Genomic DNA, 25965 nt, shown 5'->3' on the forward strand with positions numbered 1-25965 from the left:
TACAGGAAGGTGCTCCCTGCAGCCCACACGTGTGTTGTTAAGTCATTGCCCTATCTCTCTTTTTTTTTTTTTACAATCCCCCTGCTGTTTTTCTTAGTAAAAGCCTGTGTCATCTCTAACATGAATAGCCACTACAGCCTTGTAACCTGTGATGCTATCACCTGGGTCCCAAACTAACTTTCAGTCTTTTCAATCCTTTCTTTATCTGAACCTTTAATTCTAGCCAGTGTGGACCACTTACCGTTCCTGCAATAAGCTGCACTGCTTTTAGCCTTCCCACCTTTGGTATACTACCCTCTCTGCCTGGAAATACCATCTTCTCTTTACCCTGGACATACTACTTGCCCTTTAAGTTTTGCTCATTTCTCCAAGAAGTCTTCCCAAATGGCTCCAGCTACAGCACTCTGAACGTGTGCCGCACATTTGCCCCGTGGCATAGACTGCTCAGTAGTCCCCTACACATCTTCCTTGTCAGTCTAAGCTTCTGGAGTGCAGGGACTCTTTTATTTCTGTCTGAAAGCCCCTTCCCCAAATTATGCCTAGACAGTGTCTAGCCAGCTGGTCGACTAACTGCTTACCCTGCACCCACTCACCGTGTGAGTAATTGGTGTACCCAGGAGGTCAGAGGAGGGGAGACAGGCAGCATTGGTTGGCACAAACCCGGGACCAGACAAGGAGAAGCAGGAAGAGCATCCCCAGAGGCTGGGCAGGGCTGGCTGTAATGATGCACTAACACAGCTTAGTCCTGTTTAGCTTGTTTATTGAAAAGTTTGTAGCAGTCTTACGTGTAAAAGTCAAAGTGAGCAAATACAGCAGTCTCAGAAACCACTGCCAGTCACTGCGGAGCATCATGCTGTTTGCCTCATGCTCCCTGCATATGGGGAAGGCTGAGGCCTAGTTGGCAAGAGTTGGGAGGGTGGTGGGGTTCTGCACAGCCAAGGTAAGAAGGGCCTGAAGCAGTGGGATGGGGCAGGGCGGCCACAGAGCAGTGATGGCAGAGCCCTCAGAGTCAGGAGGGTGGCTTCTTGGGAGACTAGGGCCACGGGGGACTCCCAGGAGTGTGTGTTGGGGAAGTGAGTGAGGGAATAGCCTGGAATGTGGCAGGGGGAGAGGGATCCCTATCCCAGCCTCACAGGCCTGAGTAGGAGGCCTCTGTGGTCTCGGACCAGGATGAATCTCGGCGGGAAGCTGACGGCTGCCGCTGGTGGCCCCTCTGGTCAGGGCAGCCCAGACGCATGAGTAGCACCCACATCCGCTCTCGGAACTTGACGCCCACAAAGGCATAGAGCAGCGGGTTGAGGCAGCAGTGCATGTAGCCCATGCCCGACGTGACTGACTTGGCTACGTCCACACGGCTCTCCCGGCCACAGTTGCGGGCTAAGGCCCCCAGGTCCATGAGGGTGTCCACCAGCACCACCAGGTGGTAGGGGGTCCAGCAGAGGGCGAAGGCCACCACCACCACCACCACCAGCCGCATGGCTCTGAGCCGCCGCTGGCCCCTGGAGACTAGCAGCACAGCCAGGATGCGGGCGTAGCAATAGGCCATGACTAGCAGGGGCAGCAGGAAACCCGCGACCAGCTGCAGGACGCGCAGAGCCGTGCGGCCCTCCTGCGGGAAGTTGTACTGGCAGTGGGTGGCATTGAGGCGGTTGTCATGGTGAGAGGACAGGAAGATGAAGTCTGGGAGCGCAAAGAGCAGACAGAGCCCCCAGACTGCCACACAGGTGAGGGCCACACGAGCTGGGGGGCCCCGGCGGTAGAACTGGGTGGCGTGCACAATGCTCAAGTACCGATCGAAGCTGATGCAGGCCAGCAGGAGGGCCCCTGCATAGAAGTTGATGTTGAAGAGTGCACCCGCCACTTTGCAGAGGCCAGAGCCAAAGACCCACTGGATGGCTGCATCCACTGCCCAGAGAGGGAGTGTCAGCACCAGCAGTGCGTCGGCCACGGCCAAGTGCAGCAGAAAGGTGTCAGTGCTGCTCAGGGCCGCCCTCTGGCTCAGCAGCACGACTGCCACGACGCCATTCCCCAGAAGCCCCAGCACAAAGAGGAGGCTGTAGAGGACGGGCAGGAAGGTGCGGTCGAAGTTGAGGCTGAAGTCCTGTGGGCAGGGTGGGGAAGTACAGCAGAAGTAGGTCTCATTTTCTCCGTAGTCATAGGAAGAGTTTTCCAGGAGGTAGGCAAGCTCAGAGGCTTGGAACTCTTGGCGTTCACTCATCTGCGGAGGGAGGGAGGGCATAGAGCGTGTGAAGGCCTTGGAAGTTACTCTTTCGAGTAGGAATTTGGGATGAACACGCTACTGTATGTAAAACAGATAAATAACACAGCACAGGGAACTAAGTAGCTTGTAGCTTATCTATAATGAAAAAGAATCTGAAAAAGAATACATATATATGTCTGCATAACTGAATCACTTTGCTGTATACCTGAAACCTTGTAAATCAACTATACTTCACTTAAACAAAAGTCACTCCTTGAAGATTTAGTCTGAGGAACCTTTCGTAAAGCAGCTGGGCTTCAGGCTGCCACTGTCCTGCGTTTCCTTCCAAACTGACCTCCTGAGCTCCACCTGCCCGGCCTGGGTGCTGGGCTGATAACTTCCCTTCTTAAAGCCTGCTTCTCTCTTTCCCTTCTGGGTCATCCCATCGGCACAGGGATTGTGAACCAGAGGGAGAGCTTCCCTTCTGTCCCGAACCCTTCCTGCCCCTTCTCTCCTTACCCTTTCTTCATGGCTTATGGTCCTCAGTTCCTGGCCACGCCTAGTTCCACCACCTTCCTCCCCAGGCACCTCCCCACAGTCCCCTCTCCCAGTCACTGGCCCTCCTGTTCCCTCCTCAGCCCTTGCCTTGGGACCCCAACTTCCTGCCCCCCATGGGGCGCCTCTACAAATCACTGCTGCCCCCAACACAAGTTTCTGCCCCTGTATTTCCCCTCCCCTACACCAAGGCTTGCCACCCACCAAGTTGGGTGGCTCCCCGACTAAGCTCTAGTAGAAATATTCCTTCTCCCCTTCTCCCACCTCCCCACAAACCATCCCAGAGCTGTGGGTCTCCCAGGTGCCAATTTAGTCCAGCACGGAAGATCAAAGTTCCAAGTCAGAGCTGAAGGGAGCATTGGGGGCCGTGAGGGGTGAGCCTCAACCTCATGCATTTTGCAGATGAGGCACCAAAGCCAGAAAGGGGAGGGACTTGCCTGTGGTCATTCGCAAGTCAGTGGCCAAGGTGGTTTCCGAATACCCCGTCCTGTGCTGCTTCTATACAAGCCCTGCATTCTGTACCTGTTCACCCAACCCTCTGGTGGCCCTGACTTCTGGGCCAGTCCTGACGGTCCCCTCATGTCCTAGACTCTCCATTCATAGCTGTGGTCCGGCCTGGTTGGGCAGCGGCACTTACCTCGGGGACCATGGCTGGGCTGGTATGCTAGCTGCTGGGCCGTGTGCTGCCTGCCCCTCTGCTTTGGTGCTTGTGGTCGGGAACCTGCGCTACACAGAGGAAGTGAGGGTTTCACGCGGTTCTCAGCAGCAGCCTCTTCCATGGGGTTATCTACACCAGACCTCCTTAGACCTAAGGCCATGGGGTCCCTACCCCACCATCCCCCTGGCCCAAGGTAGCTGCTCTGGGAGTTGGCCACAACCCTGGGACCAGAAAGGCTGGGGCAGTGGGGCATGGGCAGGTGCTTTGAGGAGAGAGGTCTGAGGGAAAAGCAGGTAGCTGACAGGGGCAGGGCAGCCCTGCTGCCAGGGGTAAGATCCGCTGCTCATCAGTCCTGGGCTGGAGTTCATCTCACATGACTGTAGACTGGGTTGCTAAATGTATTAACTGTATAAAGGAGATTAACCTTCTTAAAAACTGAAAATATTTGAGAGCAGTCCAACACACAAATTCTAGTCCCTCACCATTGCCCCTCCCCGCTAATCAACAGGAGCAAGGAATGGGAACTGCTAGTAATGAACTGGCTATGTGCTGGGGGTTGCTTCAGGCACTTTTTCTGACACTGCCTCATTCTAGCCACACAAGCCCCTTGTGTAGGCAGTATCCCCATGGCTAACCCAGAAAGGGGAGAGGCCTTTGCCAGACACAGCAAGTAAGGGTAAGTGCTAGGATAGAACTCACAGTTGTCTGACTCTCCTATTACTCTGCCCTTACTCTGCCTCACACTGCCTTCAGTTGTTTTTTGATGGATAAACAGTGATGTATTCATGCAGATGAAAACAGATGAACTAAAAGCTAGATACTTTAACATGGAGGCATCTAGAAAAGCCAATGGCCAACAGTGGAAGAAGCAAGTGATAGAAATCTGTGTATCGTTTGATACCACTTACGTAAATTTGAAAAACCACACACACAAAACAATACCATCTTGTTTTGGATACAGCTGTTTGTTTTAGAAGGGTAAAGTAGGGAATGTACACACCGCAAATCCATGAGAGCAGTTGCTTCTAGGGCAGGAGAAGGGTTGGGGAAGAGTACATGGGGATCTCTTTTTTTAAGGAAAAGCTGTAAAAGCGTTTGTGGAGCAAAGCAGTCTCTTTGTAGCTGTGCACTGCAAAGGTTCCTCCCCCACCTCGCCTAGTGCCCCCTCCGCCCTCTTCTCCCCTCTCTGCTCTCATTAACAGAGGGAAGAGGTGGCCCTTTGCCTCTCCAAGCAGTTTCCTTTCTCCTCACAGATGAAAAGCAGAGAGAGGGAGGGAGAAGAGAGAGATTGAGACAGAGGCCATGGCTTTGGGGTCCAGTTTTCAGTCAGAATGTGTCACCTGAGACTCCAGGCTCAGGCCTGGAATTCAGCTCAAACTTTCTGACAAAACGCACACTTGGGAGGCAGCAAGGCCCTTCCCCACCTCCTGTGGTCAGAAGACATGACTTTTCTCTCTCTAAGCAGCTTGTCACTTGCAGGATCCAGGCCAGAGGGAACTAAGGGCTTGGAGGAGGTCAGGAGCAACACAGGTAGGGGAGCGTGGGAGGATTCCAGAAGCCTTGGCAGTTAGGAAAGACAGGACTTGGCAGGTGACGGCCTGCGGGTGGGGGCGGGGAACTGGGACCATGGTTTGCAATGCTATCCCATGAAGAGTTTCCATTCCCTGGGCTCCTACACATGATAGAAAGGAGGAAAACAAAGAACTCTGTTCAACTTAAAGGGAGTTCTTGTATTCTGCATTTATACCCTTCGCCTGCTTTTTGGTATCAGAAAGATCTTTTCTTTATGAATTGATGGTGACAATAGTTAACAGTTTTGGAAATGTCTTGTGTCGGAAGAAGTTGACAACCTGATGTGGGTCTTCCAGACATGTTGGAGTGCAGAGGTCCATGTGACATTTCAAAGTCTGTGGATCTCAGGTCTCCTTCCTGTGTCCTAGTCTCCTCATTTGCCACATGGGGACCACTATCCCCACCTTCATGGGTTGCTGGAAAGGAAAAACAAGAGAAGTTCAGATAAGACCATTGGAAAGGGGCAGAGAGCTCTCTTTTCTGAGTTGGGCTATATCCCGAGAGGCTAGCCTGGGCTATGGGGTGGGCTGTTCCCGCTGCTCCCTGTGTGGCCAAGATGCAGTATGTGTGTGTGGGCTCATTTGCTCAGTTGTGTCCGATTTTTTTGTGACCTCATGGACTGCAGCCCACCAGGTTCCTCTATCCATGGAATTCTATAGGCAAGAATACTGGAGTGGGTAGCCACTCCCTTCCCCAGGGCATCTTCGCAACCCAGGGATTGAACCTGCTTCTCCTGCATTGGCAGGTGGATTCTTTACCACTACCACCCCCTGAGAAGCCTGTGATGAGGTGGGAAGAATGGAAAAAATGCTGAATTTGTTTGGCTCCAGCTCTGACTGAGCCTTGTTCAAGGAGTGTGACCTTGGACCAATGACATAACAGTTTTGAGCTGGTCTCGGCAGGGTTGTTACACAATGATCTGAGATGACCAAGGCTGTGAGGCCCCTGCACAGGGTCAGCCATTAATAGAAGCAGAGCTGAGAATGTTGAGTGTGAGGGATACTGGCCACAAACCCAGAGGTGCTGGGAGCCCTTTCACATCAGGGACATGGCGGAGGATGGATCCTTCTGAAAGACTGCCCCTCGCCTTAACTGGGAGGGTTTGACCAGTCCTGGTCTAATCCTCTGGCTAAGCCATTATGTCACCTTAGGAGGATCATTTTCTCTCTCTACCTTGGTTCCCTCATTTGGAAAGTAGGGATAAAAATAGTAAATATATGTCAAGGCTGTTCTGTGAACTGTAAACAATACATGTGGCACAGAGTAACGTACCCAGTGAGCAGCAGTTTCCTCCCCTTCTAGTAACTTTCCAGATCAGCCCCTCCCAAGGCTGCAGAAGGTCAGATCTACAGTGGGCTGCTGCTGTCTCTCACAGCTCACATGCCTGAGAAATTGCCTGGGTCATGGTGCCAAGCCAAGTCCTCACCTGGCCCTCGAATTTGGCCCCTCGTGTCCCAAGAAGCCCCCAGACCAGGTCCCAAGCAGACCCAGTCCTGGGGAAGACCCACCTAGCCAGGGGCCTGCACCCTGAGTTCTGGTGGCTGTGCCCTTCTGCTTCTGGCCTTCTGAGCCGCCAGGGGGGAAGCTTGAGAAGGAAGTTAGTCAGAGTGAAGCTGCTCCGGGCCCCGCCTGTGGTCAAGGTGTGAAATGTGCACCTGTCTCTTCTCTGCCACCCCTCCCCCTGTTTTTTTTTCTCTCTTTCACACCTCTGGGCTGTGGTTTGGGGAGCTGGGAGGCTCAAAGATCTGAGCCCTGGGCCTGGTCCCCCACAGGAAGGAGGGCCTCCACAGCTGTCTGTCAGGCCAGCCAGGGAAAGGGGCCACTTCCTCCTCCTCCCCCTCAGTGTCTGCTGTTTCACAGCCTCTCTCGCAGCTTCTCCGAGTGCCGCTGGAAGCCCTGCTCCCGAAGTCCTTTGGATTTGGCTGCCTGTCCCCAGCCTCCACGGGCGCAGGCTCAGTGAGGCTCAAGCTTTCTGTGGGGTTCAGGCAGTGGCCTAGGCTGGGGCAGAGCCTTTCTTACATGAAATGAAGAAGAATCCTAACCTGAGGAAGGAGTATAGGAGGCCCAGGTAGTGCTGGGACTCTGCTTCCTTCTGCCAGCTCTGGATTTCAGAGAAGGAGAGCTTAAATCACAGGGAGGCCCAGGGATTGGGAACCACCCCTCCTTTGCCCTTTTCCCTGTAGCTCTGACCCTGATGGAGGCAAGTCCTTCCTAAGTGCTGGGGCCCTGGGCTGGAGCCTCAGCAGTCCAGGCCCATGAGACTAAGCCCCCAAGCTATAGGAAGGAGGATGTTGCTGCCATTTGTCAAGTGGCAAAGAGAGACAAGGCATGTCAGGCCATGGGAACAGGAGATGCCAAGGCCGGGAAGTGAGGAAAAGCTTGTCAGCCCAGGGGCAGGCAGTCTGGTTGGAAAAGAAGGTATGTGTGAGAGTAGGGAGAGGAGAATAGTTCAGGACCCAAGCCATGGGAACAAGCACAATGACCTTCCTGTTATCCTGTCCACATCCCAGCAGTGCCTGGGAACTGATAAAAGTATCTTCTACTTGGCAAGTTCTTGGCTTTGTAACACATGATCTCCTTTAAATCTTTCAGCCTCCCGGGGAGGCAGAGCTTGCTGTACTCATTTTGTAGAATGGAGTGAAGGTTCAGAAAGATGAAGCAACCTATCCCAAGCTGGTCAGCTAGAAGGGTTTGTCACAACATTCCTATCCAGGCTACTTTCTGATGTGCTCTCCCAATACTCACACTCATGCGCAAGGATTGGATCTTTCAGGAGGCACACCTTATTCACCATGCAGCTTCCCCCAGGCATCTTGTGTAAGGGCAGGTGTTCACCCATCGGGGCTCATGCCCTAGAGGGAGCTTTGGTGGACCTCACCAAATCTCCATTCTTCTGCCCTGCTCTCCTCATTTACTAGGGAGAGGAAGTGTCAGAGTCGCTAGGATGAGGACCAGCAAAAATCTGCCAAGTGCCAGACCCCTTTTGTGACACTTGCAGGAGGATTTCTGGTGCTTCTGGAAGTCTCCATTCCACTGCAGGTTCCTGAAGACCCGACTTGGAGAATTCCCCACATCTGCAGTCAGTGTGCATCTGCCCCCATCCCGCCTTGTTCTTGGGATGCCAGCTCTGCTCTGGGGCCTGTCCAGACTCTCCAGAGGTGCAAGTGGCGACACTGGCAACACAAAACATTTCTATCATGGAAGGCTGACTTTGATGAATTCTTTTTTTAAATCAAAGTATAGTTGATTTATAATGTTGTGTTAGTTTCTGGTGCACAGCAAAGTGATCCAGATATATATATATTTATATATATGAATGCATGCATGCTAAATCACTTCAGTCACGTCCAACTCTTTGCAGTGCTATGAACCATAGCTCACCAGGCTCCTCTGTCCGTGGGATTCTCCAGGCAAGAATACTGGCATGGGTTGCCATGCCCTCCTCCACATATATATATACATATATTCTTTTAAAAATATTCTTTTCCATTATAGTTTATTACAAGATATTGAATATAGTTCTCTATGCCATACCAATAGGACCTTGTTGTTTATTTATTTTATCTATAGTAGTTTGTATCCGCTAATCCCAAATTCCTAAACTGATGCCTCCTCCACCCAGTTTCCCCTTTGGTAACCTAAGTTTGCTTCTATGTCTGTGAGTCTGTTTCATAAGAAATTCATCATATTTTAGATTCCACATATAAGTGATATCAAATGGCATTTGTCTTTGTCTGACTGACTTCACTTAGTATGATAATCTCTAGGTTCATCCATGTTGCTGCTAATGGCATGATTTCATTCATTTTTATGGCGGAGTAATGGAGCCTGGTGAGCTTCCGTCTATGGGGTCGCACAGAGTCGGTCATGACTGAAGGGACTTAGCAGCAGCAGCAGCAGCAACATTTCATTGTATATATACACCTCACCTTTATCCATTCATCTGTTGATGGACATTTAGGTTGCTTCCATGTCTTGATTATTGGAAACAGTGCTGCTATGAACATTGGAGTGCATCTAACCTTGATGGATTCTTGAGTCCCCATCACTGCCACAGTGAGCAGATAGAGGCTATTGCCCTGCGCTGCTTGGCTGTGCCACCCCATGGAACAAAGTCATTGGCAGGCCCAATGTTTGCCTCTTAAACTTCCTTGGGTCACCCAATGGAATGAGATCAAATGGGATAATAAGACAAGCTGACATCTACTGATTACATAATTATGCACCAGGTACTATTCTGAGAGCTTCATTGGGATGAACTCATTTAATACAACTATGTAGTAACTATGACATTACTCCTATTATCATCCCCATTTTACAGACAGCAGAAACACAGTTTAAGCAACACGCTCAAAGCCACAGAGCCAGCAAGCAGCAGAGAACTTCTGCTCTCACCCATTACGCTATCATGCCTTTTAAGGTGAGAGGGACTGGGATGGAGAGTGATGTTCAACTGAAGACAACTTTTGGCCTTCTTTGTAACATTTTACAAGGAGATCACATTCACTATTACCTGCATGATTTAAAAAAAAAATCCAAAAGGAAAATAAAATTAAGCTAAAAACCTGGGACAATTGGTGAAATTTGAACATGTTCTGGAGATGAGATAAAAAAACTGTATACCCATGCCATTTTGCAAAGTTTGATAATGCAAATGAATATCTTTGTATAAATTATGACTGAGGACTTTAGGGGCAAAAGGCTGTCACATCTGCAACCTTCTTTCATATAGTGTGGAAAACAGATATGCAGAGTGAGAGAAAATGCACAAAGTATAACGGCACTGGGTCAGCGTGCTAATAGTTGGTGATACCGGGAAAGGGTATAAAGGAGGTCTTTGTACTATTCTTGAAACTTTTCTGTACATTTGAAACTATATCAAAATAAAAGTTACTGAAAGGATCTCTGTCATGCAGGATGGGTTTGGTATCAGATGCCCTTCCTAGGATAAATTTAGAGGCCTTGTGAGAAGAAGGTGGGTCTGAGAGTATTTGGACCCAGCCAAATACTCTCTGGCTGGGTCCTCTGGCCTCATCCCCGGGAACTCCCTTCCATGGCTCAGTCCCCTTCCCTCCTCTCCTCCAGCCTCCATTTGCTTCTGGCTTCTTCCCTTCCCCTTTCCCACCATCTGGCTGCCTCCAACCTCTCGGCCTGGAGTTCCTCCCAAATTTCCCCACTGCCTTCTGAGCCAGGAAGGGAAGTATCACTGGCTCTCTAGGTGGAAGGCACTGGCCCCATGTACTCCTCCAAGCCCTTCACGACCTCTCAGAGAATATAGCCTGTGCCTGAAGCTGTCAGGGTGACCCCTGTCTTGGCTCAGGCTGGTTGAAGAGAAGGGATTGGGGCCTGTGTCCTTCAGAGGGTGTCACCAGCTGAGAGCCTGGAGTTCTTGTTCCCAAAAGAAGTGGTCCTGCCACGTTGGGTGAGGACCCTGCCTGGGAGGCTGCTCTCCCTGAGGAGCCAGTGGTCTGGGCAGGGTGTTTGGCTGCTATTGGGCTCCCACGAAGAGGAAAAGGCACGCCCCGGAAACTATGGTGCCTGCCACTAAGGAACTCCACTGAGCAGGAGCTGCTTGCTGAATGGTAGCATCTCTCCCTGGGTCCTTATCTCGAAGGGAACCCAGTTGTGTATTAAGCTGGCCTCCCAGGAGAGCCCTTTGCTGATGAGCCTGACTCTGGTCTGAACTCTACCTGCCTGGACTCTGGTCTAGAAAATTCCTCAGCTAGCCAAACTAATTTCCAAAAATCCCATGTGATGGTGGCCTGGGGGATTTTTTGTCCACATGTCCCGAGAAGGCTACCAAATGTTCTGGCCTTGCCTCTCATTTGTGTTGGTCCCATATTTCTCCAACTAGGGAGCTTCGCAGGTGGTGCTAGTGATAAGCCAATGCAGAATATGTAAGAGACATGGGTTTGATTCCCGGGTCAGGAAGATTCCCCTGGAAGAGTGCATGGCGACCCACTCCAGTATTCTTGCCTGGGAAATCCCATGGATAGAGGAGCCTGGTGGGCTACTGTCCATGGGGTTGAAAAGAGTCAGACATGACTGAACGACTTAGCATGCATGCAGGCGCTAAGTCGTCTGCACAGGTACAGGCATTCGGGTTCATCTGGCCAGAAATGAACTGGCTCCATGCCGGGCAGTGTGGCAGAGCAGGTGAGCAGATGGACTCTGGAGCAGCCTGCTGTCCAGGCTGTCTGGATTGGATTCCTGGCTCTGCTCTTTGCTAGCTGTGTGACCTTGCACTGGTTACTTCCCTGCTCTGTGCTTCGGTTTCCCTCTGTGGATGAACAGAGTTAGTATGCTGCACATGTCGAGGTGCTCCAGACAAGGCCTGCTGCATGGGCAGCACTTCCCTCCTCACTATGGCTGCTGAGGTCCTCCCAGGACTGGGTACAGCCCTGGCGGCAGCTTCATTTTAAAAATATTTGTATTTCTTTAACTTTTTTTTATTGAAGTATAGTTGTTTTACATTGTGTTAGTTTCTAGTGTACAGCAATAGTTAGACGTAGATATCTATCCTTTTTCTTAATCTTTCCCATTATGGTTTATTGCAAGATATTGAATATAGTTCCCTGTGTTATACAGTAGGACCTTGTTTATCTATTTTATAAATAGAGTTTGTATCTGCTAATACCAAACTCCCTCCCCCCCTCATTTCCCACTTCGGTAATGGTAAGTTTGTTTTTTATGTCTGGGGGCAGCTTCATTTGCATTGAGGTACTGCACACCCCGAACTGGAAAGCCTAAGCCTTGGTCAGAGCGCTGACGTCTTTGTCTGTGGGCCCAAATGACAGATCCCAGTGCCCAGGTCTTCTGGTGATGGGGTGAGAGTTTCCTTCTAGATGCAGAGGGGACTAGGTGTAGAAGCTGAACCTTGCTCTGGACTAGGGACTTGAAAGGAGCTTGAGGAGACACCAAATTGAAAACATGCTTTCCCTTGCAATATCCACAAGTTCCTCACTCACAGAATATCACGTTAATTGCCGACTGGGCCAAAATGTCTGTTGATGAGGGGACAGAAAACAACAATACCAATCAGTAATGCTTATATAGCACTTATCATGCCATTTGAAGCACCTTTACACATACATATCCTAACAACTCTTTGAGAGATTCTATTTTTATTCCTATTTTAAAGGTGAGGGAACAGACTCAAATAGGTGAAGTAACTCATGAGGTGAAACAGCTGGTAAGTGACAGAGCCAGGCTTTCAAACCTAGCAGTCTGGCTTCAAAATCCACACCCTTAACAACCCTGCTCTACTGTCTTGGGTTTGAAAAGGCTATTACATGATTTCATAGAAGCAGAGGCTCCTGAAGCTGAGCTGCAGCTGGGCCCGGGATGAATGTGCAGCTCAATACGCAAATCCTAAACCTCAACCAAGGTTCCAGAGTGGCGAGGCCAGTGCGGGGGCTGCTGCAGAAACGAAGGCAGGGCCACTCCTGCGACAACAGAGGCTCCTCAGGCATATTTCACAGCCAGTGCCAGAAGGGAAGTGAAGGACAAGAGTCTGGAACGTGAGGTGGTTACCATGGAAACCCACAGTGTGATGAAGCTCCAAGCTCAGATGAGCCTGTCTGGGTCTATTAAAAAAAAACAATTGATATATATAGTTTTTAATTCTAGACTTTTTTTTAAAGAGAAGGGCTTAGAACAAACCCTCTGCGAAATTCAGATGAATTTTTAGCATATTTGCTAGTGACTGCAGTCTTTCATATAACTACCCAGAGGATTTATAAACTACTATAGTGGCTCAGCTGGTAAAGAACCTGCCTACCAATGCAGAAGACACAAGAGATTCAGGTTCAATCCCTGAGTCCAGAAGGTGCCCTGGAGGGGGAAGTGGCAACCCACTCTGGTATTCCTGCCTGGCGAATCCCATGGACAGAGGAGCCTGGTGGGTTAGGGTCCATAGCGTCGCAAAGAGTCAGACACGGCTGAGCATACATGCTCCCGCACAGTGGTGTATCGTGTAGCTGGAGAAGTGCTTGCATGTGAAGAGGCGTAGGATAAGACGGTTGAGGAGAATGGGTGTGAGGAGACAGTTTGGGGCAGGTAGGTGTGAGGAGACAAGTTAAAGGGAGGGATAGTGTTCGCTGAAGTGTGAGTAGCAAGGGTGGCAGGGAGGGGAGAGAGAAGGTGATTTACAGCTGGAATCCACAGCACTGATCGGCCACCCCTAGTCCAGTCTGCCTCTCCTGGATTTCCATTCATCTTTGCTGTGAGGATGGCATCCACTGTGGCTCCTGATCTGGTCCCCTACCCTCATGTCAGGTCTGGGACGTTTGGCATGAAAGGGGTCTGTTTAGCTTCTTTGTACTCCAAATTAGTGACAAGGAAACTTCACTTTCTCATGTAATACCTCTTCCCGTTCCTGCTATTGTTATCCCCAAACGCGAGTTATCTGTAGGATGCACTTTGGCAAATACCAGTACAGAGAATGGAGGCTGTTCTCTTGCCTGCTTTCAAAGCCTTCTGTGATCTGGCCTCAGCCTCCCGTGCAGCCTGATTCTCCTCTCTGCTTTGTGCATCCTATATGGTAACCAAACTGAGCCCCACACTGTTGCAAGCATACCCCAAGTTTTCATGCTTGGTTGGTCTCTACCTGAGGCCTGCCCACTGTCTACGACTCAGAGGTACAGCTCAGACAGGAAGGCATTACAGAGTCCCTTTATCTGGACACCATGGCTCTGCCCTGAGGGCCCTAGGTGATAAGGCTGACAGAAAGGAGAGGTGAGAAGACCCAAGGCAAGAAGTAGGAAGTTTCAGTACCCTCTGCCCACCTTCCAAAGATAGAAATGGGTTGAAATTCTTCTGTGGGGCAAGTCTCTGACTAGAAGTGTCCTTGGCCATCTGATCTCTCTCCTCCAGCCTTCTTCCCCTTGGAACCACTCACTTCACTGGCAATCATTGAACAAGTACAGAAAGACCAAGACAGGCTCAGGAAGACCTCAGCAGGAGCCCTACTGGGGACAGGAACTGTGCAGCATGGTAGTAGTAAATGGGCTTTGTTTGGTGTCTGACAGGCCTGGGTTTCAATCTCGTATTGGCCACTCAACAGCTATATGATTTGGGTAAATCACTTCACTTTCCTAACCTCAGTTTCCACATCTGCAAAGTGGAGATGATATCTACCTCATATGAAAAGGACAAAATGTTTGTTTAAAGGATTACATGAAACAAATTTAGGAAAATCACCTGGTGAAACACCTGGCCTTCTTTGACAACCACTTTAAAGTAGCCACCGCATCCCTTTCTGTCCCTTTCAGTTCAGTTCAGTCACTCAGTCGTGTCCAACTCTTTGCGACCCCATGAACCACAGCACACCATGCCTCACTGTCCATCACCAACTCCCAGAGTTTACCCAAACTCATGTCCATTGAGTTGGTGATGCCATCCAACCATCTCATCCTCTGTCGTCCCCTTCTCCTCCTGCCCTCAATCCTTTCCAGCTTCAAGGTCTTTTCCAATGAGTCAGCTCATCGCATCAGGCGGCCAAAGTACTGGAGTTTCAACTTCAACATCAGTCCTTTCAATGAACACCCAGGACTGATCCCCTTTAGGATGGACTGGTTGGATCTCCTTGTAGTCCAAGGGACTCTCAAGAGTCTTCTCCAACACCGCAGTTCAAAAGCATCAATTCTTCAGTGCTCAGCTTCCTTTATAGTCCAACTCTCACATCCATACATGACCACTGGAAAAACCATAGCCTTGACTAGATGGACCTTTGTTGACAAAGTAATGTCTCTGCTTTTTAATATGCTGTCTAGGTTGGTCATAACTTTCCTTCCAAGGAGTAAGTGTCTTTTAATTTCATGGTTGCAGTCACCATCTGCAGTGATTTTGGAGCCCCCCAAAATAAAGTCAGCCACTGTGTCCCCATCTATTTGCCATGAAGTGATGGGACCAGATGCCATGATCTTAGTTTTCTGAATGTTGAGCTTTAAGCCAACTTTTTCACTCTCCTCTTTCACTTTCACCGAGAGGCTCTTTAGTTCTTAGTTTTCTGCCATAAGGGTGGTGTCATCTGCATATCTGAGGTTATTGATATTTCTCCCAGCAATCTTGATTCCAGCTTGTGCTTCTTCCAGCCCAGGGTTTTTCATGATGTACTCTACACATAAGTTAAATAAGCAGGCTGACAATATACAGCCTTGACGTACTCCTTTTCCTATTTGGAACCAGTCTGTCCCTTTAGCTTATTTGATATTCATTATCACCTGCTGTTTATTTGCTTATTTGTTTATTGATTGATCACTCCATTAAGGTATACGTTTCACAAGAGATACAGTTTTATTATTTTAATTACTATATTCCTAGGGCCTTCAATAGTTTCTGACTCATAGTAAGGGCTCATATATTTATTGAGTGAGTGCATGTATTTATATATAGATGGCTATAACTCTCATGCATACGACCTGGCATTGCTGCTGTCAAGCATGTGACCTAGCACAAGGTGTATTCTGGGAAGTACTTTTCTAGGGCCTGTGTTTGGGAAGGAGAAGGCAATGGCACCCCACTCCAGTACTCTTGCCTGGAAAATCCCATGGATGGAGGAGCCTGGTAGGCTGCAGTCCATGGGGTCCCTAAGAGTTGGACACGACTGAGCGACTTCACTTTCACTTTTCACTTTCATTCATTGGAGAAGGAAATGGCAACCCACTCCAGAGTTCTTGCCTGTAGAATCCCAGGGATGGGGGAGCCTGGTGGGCTGCCATCTATGGGGTCACACAGAGTCAGACACAACTGAAGTGACTTAGCAGCAGCAGCAGCAGCAGTGTTTGGGAAATAAGGTGTATTAGCATAGATGTTTGGGGAGCTTCTGCTATAAAGACAAGAGTACTCAAACTCATTTGGTTATCATATAGTTTACTAAGGCTGCCGTAACAAATTACCACAAACTGGGTAGTTTAAAACCCCAGAAATCTATTCCTTCACAGTATTTCTAGGCCAGTCATCCAAAATCAAGGTGCTGGTAAGGCCACACTCCCTTCAGAGGCTCTAGGGGACAACCTGTTCTTGGCTCTTTTAGCTGTTAGCCCACTTTCCGTGGTGGCTCAAGGGGTAAAGAATCCACCTGCAATGCGAGAGACCTGGATTGGATCCCTGGGTCAGGAGGATCCCCTGGAGAAGGGATTGGCTACCCACTCCAATATTCTTGCCTGGAGAATTCCACGGACAGAGGAACCTGGAGGGCTACAGTCCACGGGGTTATAATGACTTCGGCAAGAGTGAGTAACTAACACTTTCTTTCAGTTTTCCACATGCCTTGGCTTGTAACCATGGCTCCAATATTTGCCTCCATTTTTGTATGGCCTCTCCCTCATCTATGTGTCTGTCTGCTGCTACTGCTGCTAAGTCGCTTTAGTCATGTCTGACTCTGTGCGACCCCATAGACGGCAGCCCACCAGGCTCCCCTGTCCCTGGGATTCTCCAGGCAAGAACACTGGAGTGGGTTACCATTTCCTTCTCCAATGCATGAAAATGAAAAGTGAAAGTGAAGTCGCTCAGTCGTACTCGACTCTTAGTGACCCCATGGACTGCAGCCTACCAGGCTTCTCCACCCATGGGATTTTCCAGGCAAGAGTACTGGAGTGGGGTGCCATTGCCTTCTCCCTCTATCTCTCTCTTATAAGGACAATTGTGATGGCATTTAGGGCCCACCCAGATAATCCAGGATTGATTCCTCATCTCAAGATCTTTAACTTAATTATATCTGTCAAGACCTTGTTTCCAAACAAGATGACACTTAACCGGTTCTGGGGCCTAAGGCTGGACAGATCTTTGGGAACCATTATCAGCCAACCAGTCACTGTCTTCCCTATTTCCCACAACTCCTCTACTATTTTGAGAAATGGTGAGCTGAGAAAAATGGGTTTTTAGAAAGGATAGAAGTGAATATGAGAGTAGAGCACAGGAAGAAACAACTTGAAAACATAAAAGGATACTATAATTGTCAGGCTCTCCTCAGGGTGGAAGAATGAGGCTGAATATTGACCAAGATCTCCTGCTGATTCTTTTGTGTGTCAAGGACTCGGACCCACTGTGTACAAAGACATGGAGAGGTAATTACACCAGAAAGAGAGTGATGACCGCGCTGTACTTATTTAATTAGACCAGGAAGGGCGTCTGGGTATGGGTGGTTTTCAAGAGCTCTCCAGGTAATTGTAATGAGTAGCAAGAATGGAAAAACCACTTGGACAATAGTGTCCGTATGATGAGAATGTAAAAATAGAGCTGTTAGTGAATACTATCTATAAGAATAGTAACAAGGTTCATAATGTTGACGTCCATAATTAACCCTCTTGACCTTCTCAGGGAGATAACAAGGAAAGTGCCAGGAACATTGGCTGCCTCTGTAGGGGGAGGGTGGGGAGACGCTCAGTAAGTGTGAGGGACAGAGGCAAAGCAGAAAGGTGTCTCTGGAGCTACAGATGTGTGAGAACCTCAGCCCCCAGCCAGAGTCTACAGGACCAGGGCTGGCGGGACAAAGGGACCCAGCAGAGAGCTGCCAAAGGTTGTGGGAAAGAAAGAGGAGGTGATGTTTATTTAATAAAAGAAGGGAAAGCCCTTGGTCTGGGCCCACTGGTTAGCAACGTCTATTCCCTTCTGGCCCAGCTGGAGGAGGCAACTCTGCCACAGCCGCTGAGGCTGAGGCTGGGGGTCTTCAGCAACCCTGCTGATTCTCTGAATGAGCAGTTGGCCTTTAGGATGGGCCAAGTGTTTTTGGTACTAAAGTATTAAATATAAGTTTGAGGTTTAAGCTAACTGGTATGAGGCTTTATAATGATGGACTAAACCTTTTTGATGTTGGTGCTTCCAAAAAGGAATACTTCCTTTTTTCATGGGGGTCTTTTTAAAAACATTAAAAATTTTTTATATTGGAATATAGTGAATTAACACTCCATGGGGTCTTATCCAGGGCTTTTCTGTCCACTATCTCCTTAATCCCCTAGCTCTCTGAGGAAATAAGCCAGGCAGGCATTATTACTAGTTTTTCCTCGTTTAAAAAATTGTGGTAAAATACACATCACAAGGGGCTTCCCTGGTGGCTCAGACAGTAAAGAATCTGCCTGCAATGTGGGAGACCCAGATTTGATCCCTGGGTCGGGAAGATCCCCTGGAGAAGGGAATGGCTACCCATTCCAGTATTCTTGCCTGGAGAATTTCATGGACAGGGGAGCCTGGTGGGCTATAGTCCGTGGGGTTGTAAAGAGTCAGACACGATTGAGTGACTAACATTAACTAACTATACATCACATAAAGCTTACTATTTTAACCTTTGTTGGGGACAAGGAATCATAGATACATTTTTATGATAGGTAATAGATTCTTCACATATAGAATATCACATTTAGCTTCAAAATCCCAAATTATTTCAGTCTACTGAAAGGATAAGATGGTGGCTTTGAAGCTGTCTTTTGTAAACTTCAAAGTTTTCACTTATTTTGAATAATTATAAATATCAGGGGGCTTCCCTGGCGGCTCAGTTAGTAGAGAATCTGCCTGCAATGAGGGAGACCTGGGTTTGATCCCTGGGTTGGGAAGATCCACTGGAGGAGGGCATGGCCACCTACTCCAGCAGTCTTGCCTGGAGAATCCCCATGGACAGAGGAGCTTGGAGGACTACATTCCATGGGGTCGCAAAAAGTTGGACATGACTGAGCGACTAAGCACGGCACAGCACATAAATATCAGGAAGAATACTCTATTTACTGCATTTTATGTCTGACTCTCAGCCTTCTCCCACAGTGATGGGGTGGAGTAAGAACTATATGTCAACGTGGATTCAGACTCTTTGTTTTGAGTTATTAAATTTAGACATATTATTTTAACATGGACTTCTTTAGTGGCTCAGATGGTAAAGTGTCTGCCTACAATGTGGGAGACCTGGGTTCGATCCCTGGGTCAGGAAGATCTCCTGGAGAAGGAAATGGCGACCCACTCCAGTACTCTTGCCTGGAAAATCCCATGGATGGAGGAGCCTGGTAGGTTACAGTCCACAGGGTCATAAAGAGTCGGACACGACTGAGTGCCTTCACTTCACTTCACTTCATTTTAACTTAAGTGCTTTTACTTTGGCAGCTGGCATGCGACTTTTAAAAACTGTGGCAAAATACACATAACGTTTACTCTCTTAATTATTTCTGGGTACAGTTCAGTGGCATTAAGTATATTCGAAGTTTTTTTACAACCATCACTACTATCTCCAGAGCTCTTTTCATCTTTCTCAACTGAAATTGTTCCCATGAAACACTAACTCCCATTCCCCTCTCTCTCTAGCCCCTGGCAACTACCATTCTACTTTCTGTTTCTATGCATTTGACTACTCTATGTACCTCATGTAAGTGGAGCCATATAGTATTTGTCCTTTCTTGGCTCGTTTATTCCACTTAACATAATATTTTCAAGGTTCATTCATGTTATAACATGTGGCAAGACTTTCTTTTTAAGGCTGAATAATATTCCATTGGATGGATATATCATATTTTATTTGTCCATTCATCCATCCATTTTGGTCTTTCCCATTTTTTGGCTATTGTGAATAATGTTGCTATGAACAAGGATTGTTATTATTTTGTAGGAAAAGAAAGTGAGGTTCAGAAATGATGATATAGCAAATAAGTGATAGGACCAAGATTCAGATGCTGACTTTGCCCAAATCCATACCCATTGTCTGGTCTAGTGAAAGTGAAAGTCGCTCAGTTGTGTCTGACTCTTTGTGTCCCCATGGTCTGTATGGTCCATGGAATTCTCCAGGCCAGAGTACTGGAGTAGGTAGCTGTTTCCTTCTCCAGGGGATCTTCCCAACCCAGGGATCAAACCCGGGTCTCCCGCATTGCAGGCGGATTCTTTACCAGCTGAGCCATCAGGGAAGCCCCGGTGGCTTTTGTCTGAGCTAGACAGCCTCCAAGAAACAGCTGCCCTGCTCTCCCTCTCCACCCTTCCATCTCCAACAGCACTTAGTACCCTGCAAGCTGGCAATTCACACTCCCTGGAAGCTTGGAACAGGCCCACATAGCAAAGACTCTCATGGGGAATGAGAGTCTCATGGAGAATGAGGGGGCTTTAGCTTTCACAAACCCCAGGGGCCAAGTGGCTAGACTTTCCTGCTTGGGCGACATTTGTGCCTGTTTTTTACCAAAAGGAAGATGTTGAGGTCTCTCCTTTCCTAGTCTGTGTCCTGCCTCCCAGGGCACCCTGACACCCTGGTCTCCTATAGGGCACACTTATTCTTGAACAAACATCACCACTAAGCCCCCAGGAAGAGCTGGAGGAAGAGACTGGAAAGTTCCTGCCTGGAGTTTTCTGTCTCGGTTAGGTCTGAGAAACAAGTCTCTTACAAGCTGTATGGCCTTCACTTCTTTCATCCTCCAGCTGCTGTCGACATTTAGAAAGGAAATACCTCATCAAAGCTTTGCATGACACTTCTGAAAACACCTCTGCATCTAAGCATGTGGGAAAATCCCTGAAGGTAACCCTGTCTTTCTTGCCTGCTTCTGAGGAAAGCCAGCCCCTCCAATAAGCACAAACGATAGAAGAATCAAATGCCTCAAGACGGGCATTAAACCTTCAAGGTATTTCAGCCACAAGTCACACTCCGTTTTGTGTTTCAGCTATGCCGTAACCCAGGCAGTCATCTCACCAGGAGTGTGGGAAGGAACAGAAGAAGCAAACTGCACAATCCAGGGAATCCAAGTATCACAGCTGGTGCGGGAGAGAAGCAGGCTATAGCTTGGGCAGACAGTGGTTTGAGTAGACTCTGTTGGTTTCTATTTGACAGCCACATCCCTCCCTTTCTTTCCCACAGGGGAGCCTTTCTCCCACAAAGGAAGTTGGAAATGCCAGGCACTCAGTTTCCCAGCCTCCTTTACAGGTAGGAATGGTCATGTATGATGACTGAACCGTGGTACATAAGGGGAAATCAGCTAGAAGGTTTCAGTAAAAGGGTTCCCTGTCTTAGAGAAATTGGTGAGGTCTGTTCCTCTTGTAGCTTCTTGTCTTTTGATATGGCTGTGTGAAGCAGCCATCTCACAGTTATGACAAACCCGAGGACAAATGTCAACATGCTTAGCAAATTGGAAGGATGGAAAAAGTCTGGGGTCCTTGATGAAGTCTTTGTGCTCCTGAATAATCCCCGAGACTACTCTGGGTTTATGAAGTGAGATGAAAAAGTCCCTATCTTGTTTTACTTGCAGCCAAAAACTTCCTCACTTGCACAGCATCTCAGAGTAGACCATGGAAAAGCAGAGGTCAGCTTGTATCAAGTGAGGAAAAGGGCATGAGGCTGGGGCTAGAGTCCATGTTGCCCGAGTTTGTGCCTGAAGTGAGGAAGGCTCAGGCTCCACCTCTTGTAGCCACTTAAGAGATAGCCTAGGAAAGAGAGCTACTGATAGGACCTAGGTCTGTGAGCACAGGCAAGACCAGGCTATCCGGTGATAACAGCAAAAATATCCAAACCTCAGAGGGTTAACCAAACAGAACTTTATTTCCCACTCACATTAGATGTGCAACACATGTTGACCACGGCTTGGCTCACCATAGCCACTCAAGGACCCAGGCTGAGGGTGGTCCCATCTCAGCCCCTGCTCTCATGGTTACCGCAGTCATGGGATGAGAATGAGATGAACTGCAAGCTGTCTCCTAAAACTTCATTGGCCAAGGCAAGCCACACAGCCACATCTAACTTCAGTGGGGGACAGGATGTGCAGTTCAGCCATGAGCCTGAAGGAGGACCCATATGTAGACCTAGATGCCTTTAGCACTCGTCTCTAGTCAAGGCTTGGTTTTTAGATGGATTGGAGGGCAAGGGGAAGATATTGATTTCTCAGGGTCCATGTGGCCAGGGCCAGAGGTGGGCCATCTGTTCTACCCACCCTCTAACATCCAAGTATAGAAGCAAACATGATACCAGTCTTGCCCAGTGCTATCTTAGAGCCCCTCGGGATGGAAACAGTTACATTGGAAACAATGTCAGGACATTAAAAAAGCATTGTTTTCCTCTGTCAGGCTGTATTTATTCCCTATTGCTGCTGTAACAACTTATTATTAACTTAGTGGCTTAAAATAACACAAACTTATTCTCAAGAAATGGGTCTCACTGGACTAAAATCAAGGTATCGGCAGGATCGCACTCCTTCTGGAAGCTCTAGGGAAGAACTGGTTTCCTTGCCTTTGCCGGCTTCTGGACACTGGCTGCATTTCTTGGCTCGCAATCTTTTCCTCATCTTCAAAGCTGGCAACGTCAGGCTGAGTCCTCAGGCTACCATCTCTCTGGTTCTTTCACTCTGGCTCCCTCTTCCACTTACAAGTACCCTTGTGATTATATTGGCCCACCCAGGTAATGCAGGAGGATCTCCCCATCTCAAAGCTAGCTGATTAGCAACCATAATTCCGTCTGTAATCCTTAATTACCCCTTGATGTATAATATTAATATAACATATTCACAAGTTCTGGGATTAGGATGTGAGCATCTTTGGTGGGGTGGGGAATCATTCAGCACCCCCCCCCCAACAGGCCTAGGAAGAAAGGAGTCTCCATCCTAGAACAAAAATGTCAACATCATCTGGGAGATGCCCCATGAATATGTGGGGCTAGAGCCCCATTTAAGTGTTTTAAAGTTAGATCGGACATTGTCATTTTCACATTATTTTTAAACCATAAGCTCTAAGATTGCTTTACTCTGGTATTAGATCAGTTTTAATAAACCTACTCAGCAGTGAATTAGTTCATCCTTTTAGGTGTCATAGGCTGAAGGCTGCGTTTTTCCTTCTTGTATTTTCCTCTTTCTTCCCACAACCCACCAAAATGAAGTCAGCTCTGAACTTTACTGTCTCAGGAGAGGTACATAGCCTGGTAGTGGGAGGAGAGAGAGAACTGTGGGTCTCTAGACCCTGCTTCCTAGGAGTGCTCTGAGGAGCTGGTAATTCTCCAGAGTGGAGTGCTCTCCCCTTCACCCAGTTCATCCAGAAATACCAGGGCTCCCAGCTATCTGGAAGATTTCCTCAGCTTTCTACAAGAGCAGCAATGGGCAGGGGACAATGAGGACAATTAGTGGCTTGGTAGCAACTTACATACTATGGATGATTGATGGCCAGATGGGGCTCCCTCAGATGTCTGGCACTGTGGAAATTTCCAAGATCTATCTCGGTCTCAGGGAGGCAGGAACTGCAAGAATGACTCAGGTAGAATTTCCCAACCCTCTACTGAGATGGGGTGAAGAATCGAAATTAAGTTGATTTAGAAAAACAATAAAGAGAAGCACTATTTCTTGTAAGAAGGAAACATACTTTTCAATCTGCCGAGGAGCTTGGGCGCAGTGGGAGCGAAGGCAAAAGGGAGCCACCCAATTGCTTGGGAAATCACATGCTTAAAATGAAGGTTTTAGTTTTCTTTATCCACAATCAGAAAATACAATCTCTTCTATGGAGCATTTTATATGAAATAGCATTATAGGAAGGCTGAGAGAATGGAAAATAGTTGGGGTACCCTTAATGAACATCACCTACATAAAATTTTCCAGCCTTTTTGGAGAGCAATTGGGTAGTATCCAGAAAACATGCATCTTCTTTGAATCAGCAACCCCAGCAGAACAAGTGCTCGAAAATCTATGTATGGGGATATTCTCAAATAGATTTCTTCCCCTCTAGCCTTCCTCCCAGGGTTCAAGCTGGCATCTCTCACCTGGCCCAGAATAACAGACTCCTATCTGATTTCCCAGTGCCCAGTTCTGCCTCTCTATGGAAAGGCTGCTCAGAAGACAAACCTAATCATATACTTCCCTGTTTAGAAACTCCATGATGGTCTTCTCCACTACTTTCTGTACACAGGCCAATGCTCTAAGCTTGCCACACAAGGCCCCATTAACCTGGCTCATTAGCAGCGACCCCACTTTCCAAGCATGTTGCAAAGTTCATTCACCAAACCGATCAACAGGCCTTTTGCATCTCTGTGCATGCTGTGCTCATCTGCTCTGCTCTAACTCAGTTGCCTCCTTACCCGTTGAGAAGCTCTTCCTTTCATAAGCTGGTCTTGAATGCTCTCTGCAGTAGTAGGTGTTTCTCCCTTGGGCTCCCACAGCACTGTGTGCAGCAGGAACGTACATTAGCACTTTGGGTTGTCATTTTAAAGACATTTCTTTCTCCTCTATGGATGAGTTCTTTGGAAGTACAAGCTATGCTTGTTTTCTCTATATTTCTGCCATTTAGTAAGATTCTCAATAGTTCTCTCTGAGGATATGGTTTCAAACTTGTGCAGTTCCTCATTCTCCAAAGTCACCTCCCTTTGGTCTGTCACCTCAGGCTGGAGGGAGGGCTAGAGGTACTGGAGCTAGAGATTTCCCCAGTCCAGTGAGATGGTGGGGGCGATAACGTCTACTTTTCCTGAGATGGCTCAACAAAAGAACCCAGTATCTGTCACTCTGTCTGATCATGGGCAAATCATAGTTTTCCAGACTGTTTCTTCTCAATAAAATGGACATAATAATAATGGCTACCTCTAGAGACTGTTGTGAAGGTACTGATGGATGAAGTCATGTATTAATGACTTCCAAAGGATCACTTTAGCTCAAAGTGGCACAGAAAAAGAGAGATAAAAAACTAAGTCCCTAATTTAGGAACCTGATTCATACAGATGAAACCCTTCTTATTCCATTCCCACTGTTCAAACTAAGCACATGCTTAATTCTGCCTTTACCTGTGGGACATTGTCCTCTTCTCTCCATGCTATCTTTTTTTTGAAAAAAATTTTTTTTTTGGCTGCACCCTGTGGCATGTGAGATCTTAGTCCCTAATCAGGGATTGAACCCGTGCCCCCTACATTGGGAGTATGGACCAGCAGGGAAGTCCCCATGCTATCTTTTTTATTCTATCTCCAGTGATAGAAAATTATCACATCTCTCCCATGACCTGGTCAACTGGATTTTGGAGCCACAGATCCACACTCCAATTTCAACTCTGCCATTTCCTAGCTGCATGAATTGGGGCTGGCCACTTAACCTCTCAGTGCCCCAGTTTCTTGGCCTTCTATCTCCTGAGTATGTGATAAGGAGTAAATAAGGCCATGTAGCTTGTTCCTTTCATTTTCAGTAATCTCCAAGTCTACTCTTATTCAGCCTCCCACAAGTTTAATCACACCTAGGATGTCTTCTTCATTCAACCAGAGTTTCATTTTCAAGATTTTAAATGTGGAAATCCACTTTTCTGAGTATAACTTCTGTTTCTTTCAGTTTTCTTTCTTCCACCAGAGTCAGTCTGTCTGCAGCTTGGCTGCTGGCCCCTCAAGCCATCCTCATTCTCCCAGGCCACCTTAGGCTGGTCTCAGCCACCCCTCTGCCGAGTCAGAACCCTGTGTCTAGCCAGGCCACTGCACTCTCACCAGCTCCTTGTGCTCCCACACTCCTCTCTCTGGATGCTCTCTGGGCCTGGATAACTGTCTGCTTACTGTTTTAGTTTACAAATGTCCAGATTTGCAGGAGAGAGTGTTTTACTCCTATGCTATGGGAGTAGAGGACTCCTCACCCGAAAAGCCCGTCTGCTTCTCCTTGATCTTCTATTGCCATGGCTGGGGAAGAATTGTCTCCTTTCATGCCAACAGTCTCCTCTGACGGGTACCCTGGCCCTCACCCCATATCGTCTCCTCAAGACCTTGCTCCAACAGTGATCCTTTGTATCATTCATTTACCTCTGCATTTGTTCTTTCCACATTTCCCTCCAGCATATAATATACTCAGATCTCTTCCATTCTGAAACCATCTTCTCGCCCTCCACTCCAGAGACCACCCTACCCTAGTCGCTCCCAACATGAAACGTTTTCAGAGAATAGTCTACACAAGCTCCCCACCTGATCATAACCTACTTCCTTGTTATCTGCTTCTGCCACTTTATTTTGTTGCCAACCCGGCGACCACTAACAGTCTCCTAGCTGCCAGACTCAAATGGAAGTTGTCACCCTCTGCACAGCACTTGGCACTCTGGC

General features: G+C 48.0%; 1 protein-coding gene across 2 annotated transcripts; it reads right to left on the minus strand.

The window, feature by feature from the left end:
- Positions 1 to 743: 743 nt before the first annotated feature.
- CXCR3 (C-X-C motif chemokine receptor 3) lies at positions 744 to 24220 on the minus strand. Of its 2 annotated transcripts, none has more exons than XM_070290342.1 (4): positions 23989 to 24220; positions 5264 to 5401; positions 3393 to 3481; positions 744 to 2218 (listed from the first exon to the last, which is right to left on the minus strand). In XM_070290342.1, the coding sequence occupies exons 3-4, from the start codon at positions 3402 to 3404 to the stop codon at positions 1130 to 1132; spliced, it is 1101 nt and encodes a 366-aa protein (XP_070146443.1). In that variant the 5' UTR covers positions 3405 to 3481; positions 5264 to 5401; positions 23989 to 24220; the 3' UTR covers positions 744 to 1129. The 2 variants fall into 2 exon arrangements, with proteins under 2 accessions (XP_070146443.1, XP_070146444.1); XM_070290343.1 differs by lacking the exon at positions 23989 to 24220 and adding an exon at positions 6494 to 6554.
- Between the last annotated feature and the right edge of the window lie 1745 nt (positions 24221 to 25965).

Source organism: Ovis canadensis, chromosome X (assembly GCF_042477335.2).
Source record: "Ovis canadensis isolate MfBH-ARS-UI-01 breed Bighorn chromosome X, ARS-UI_OviCan_v2, whole genome shotgun sequence".
Lineage (NCBI taxonomy): Eukaryota > Metazoa > Chordata > Mammalia > Artiodactyla > Bovidae > Ovis > Ovis canadensis.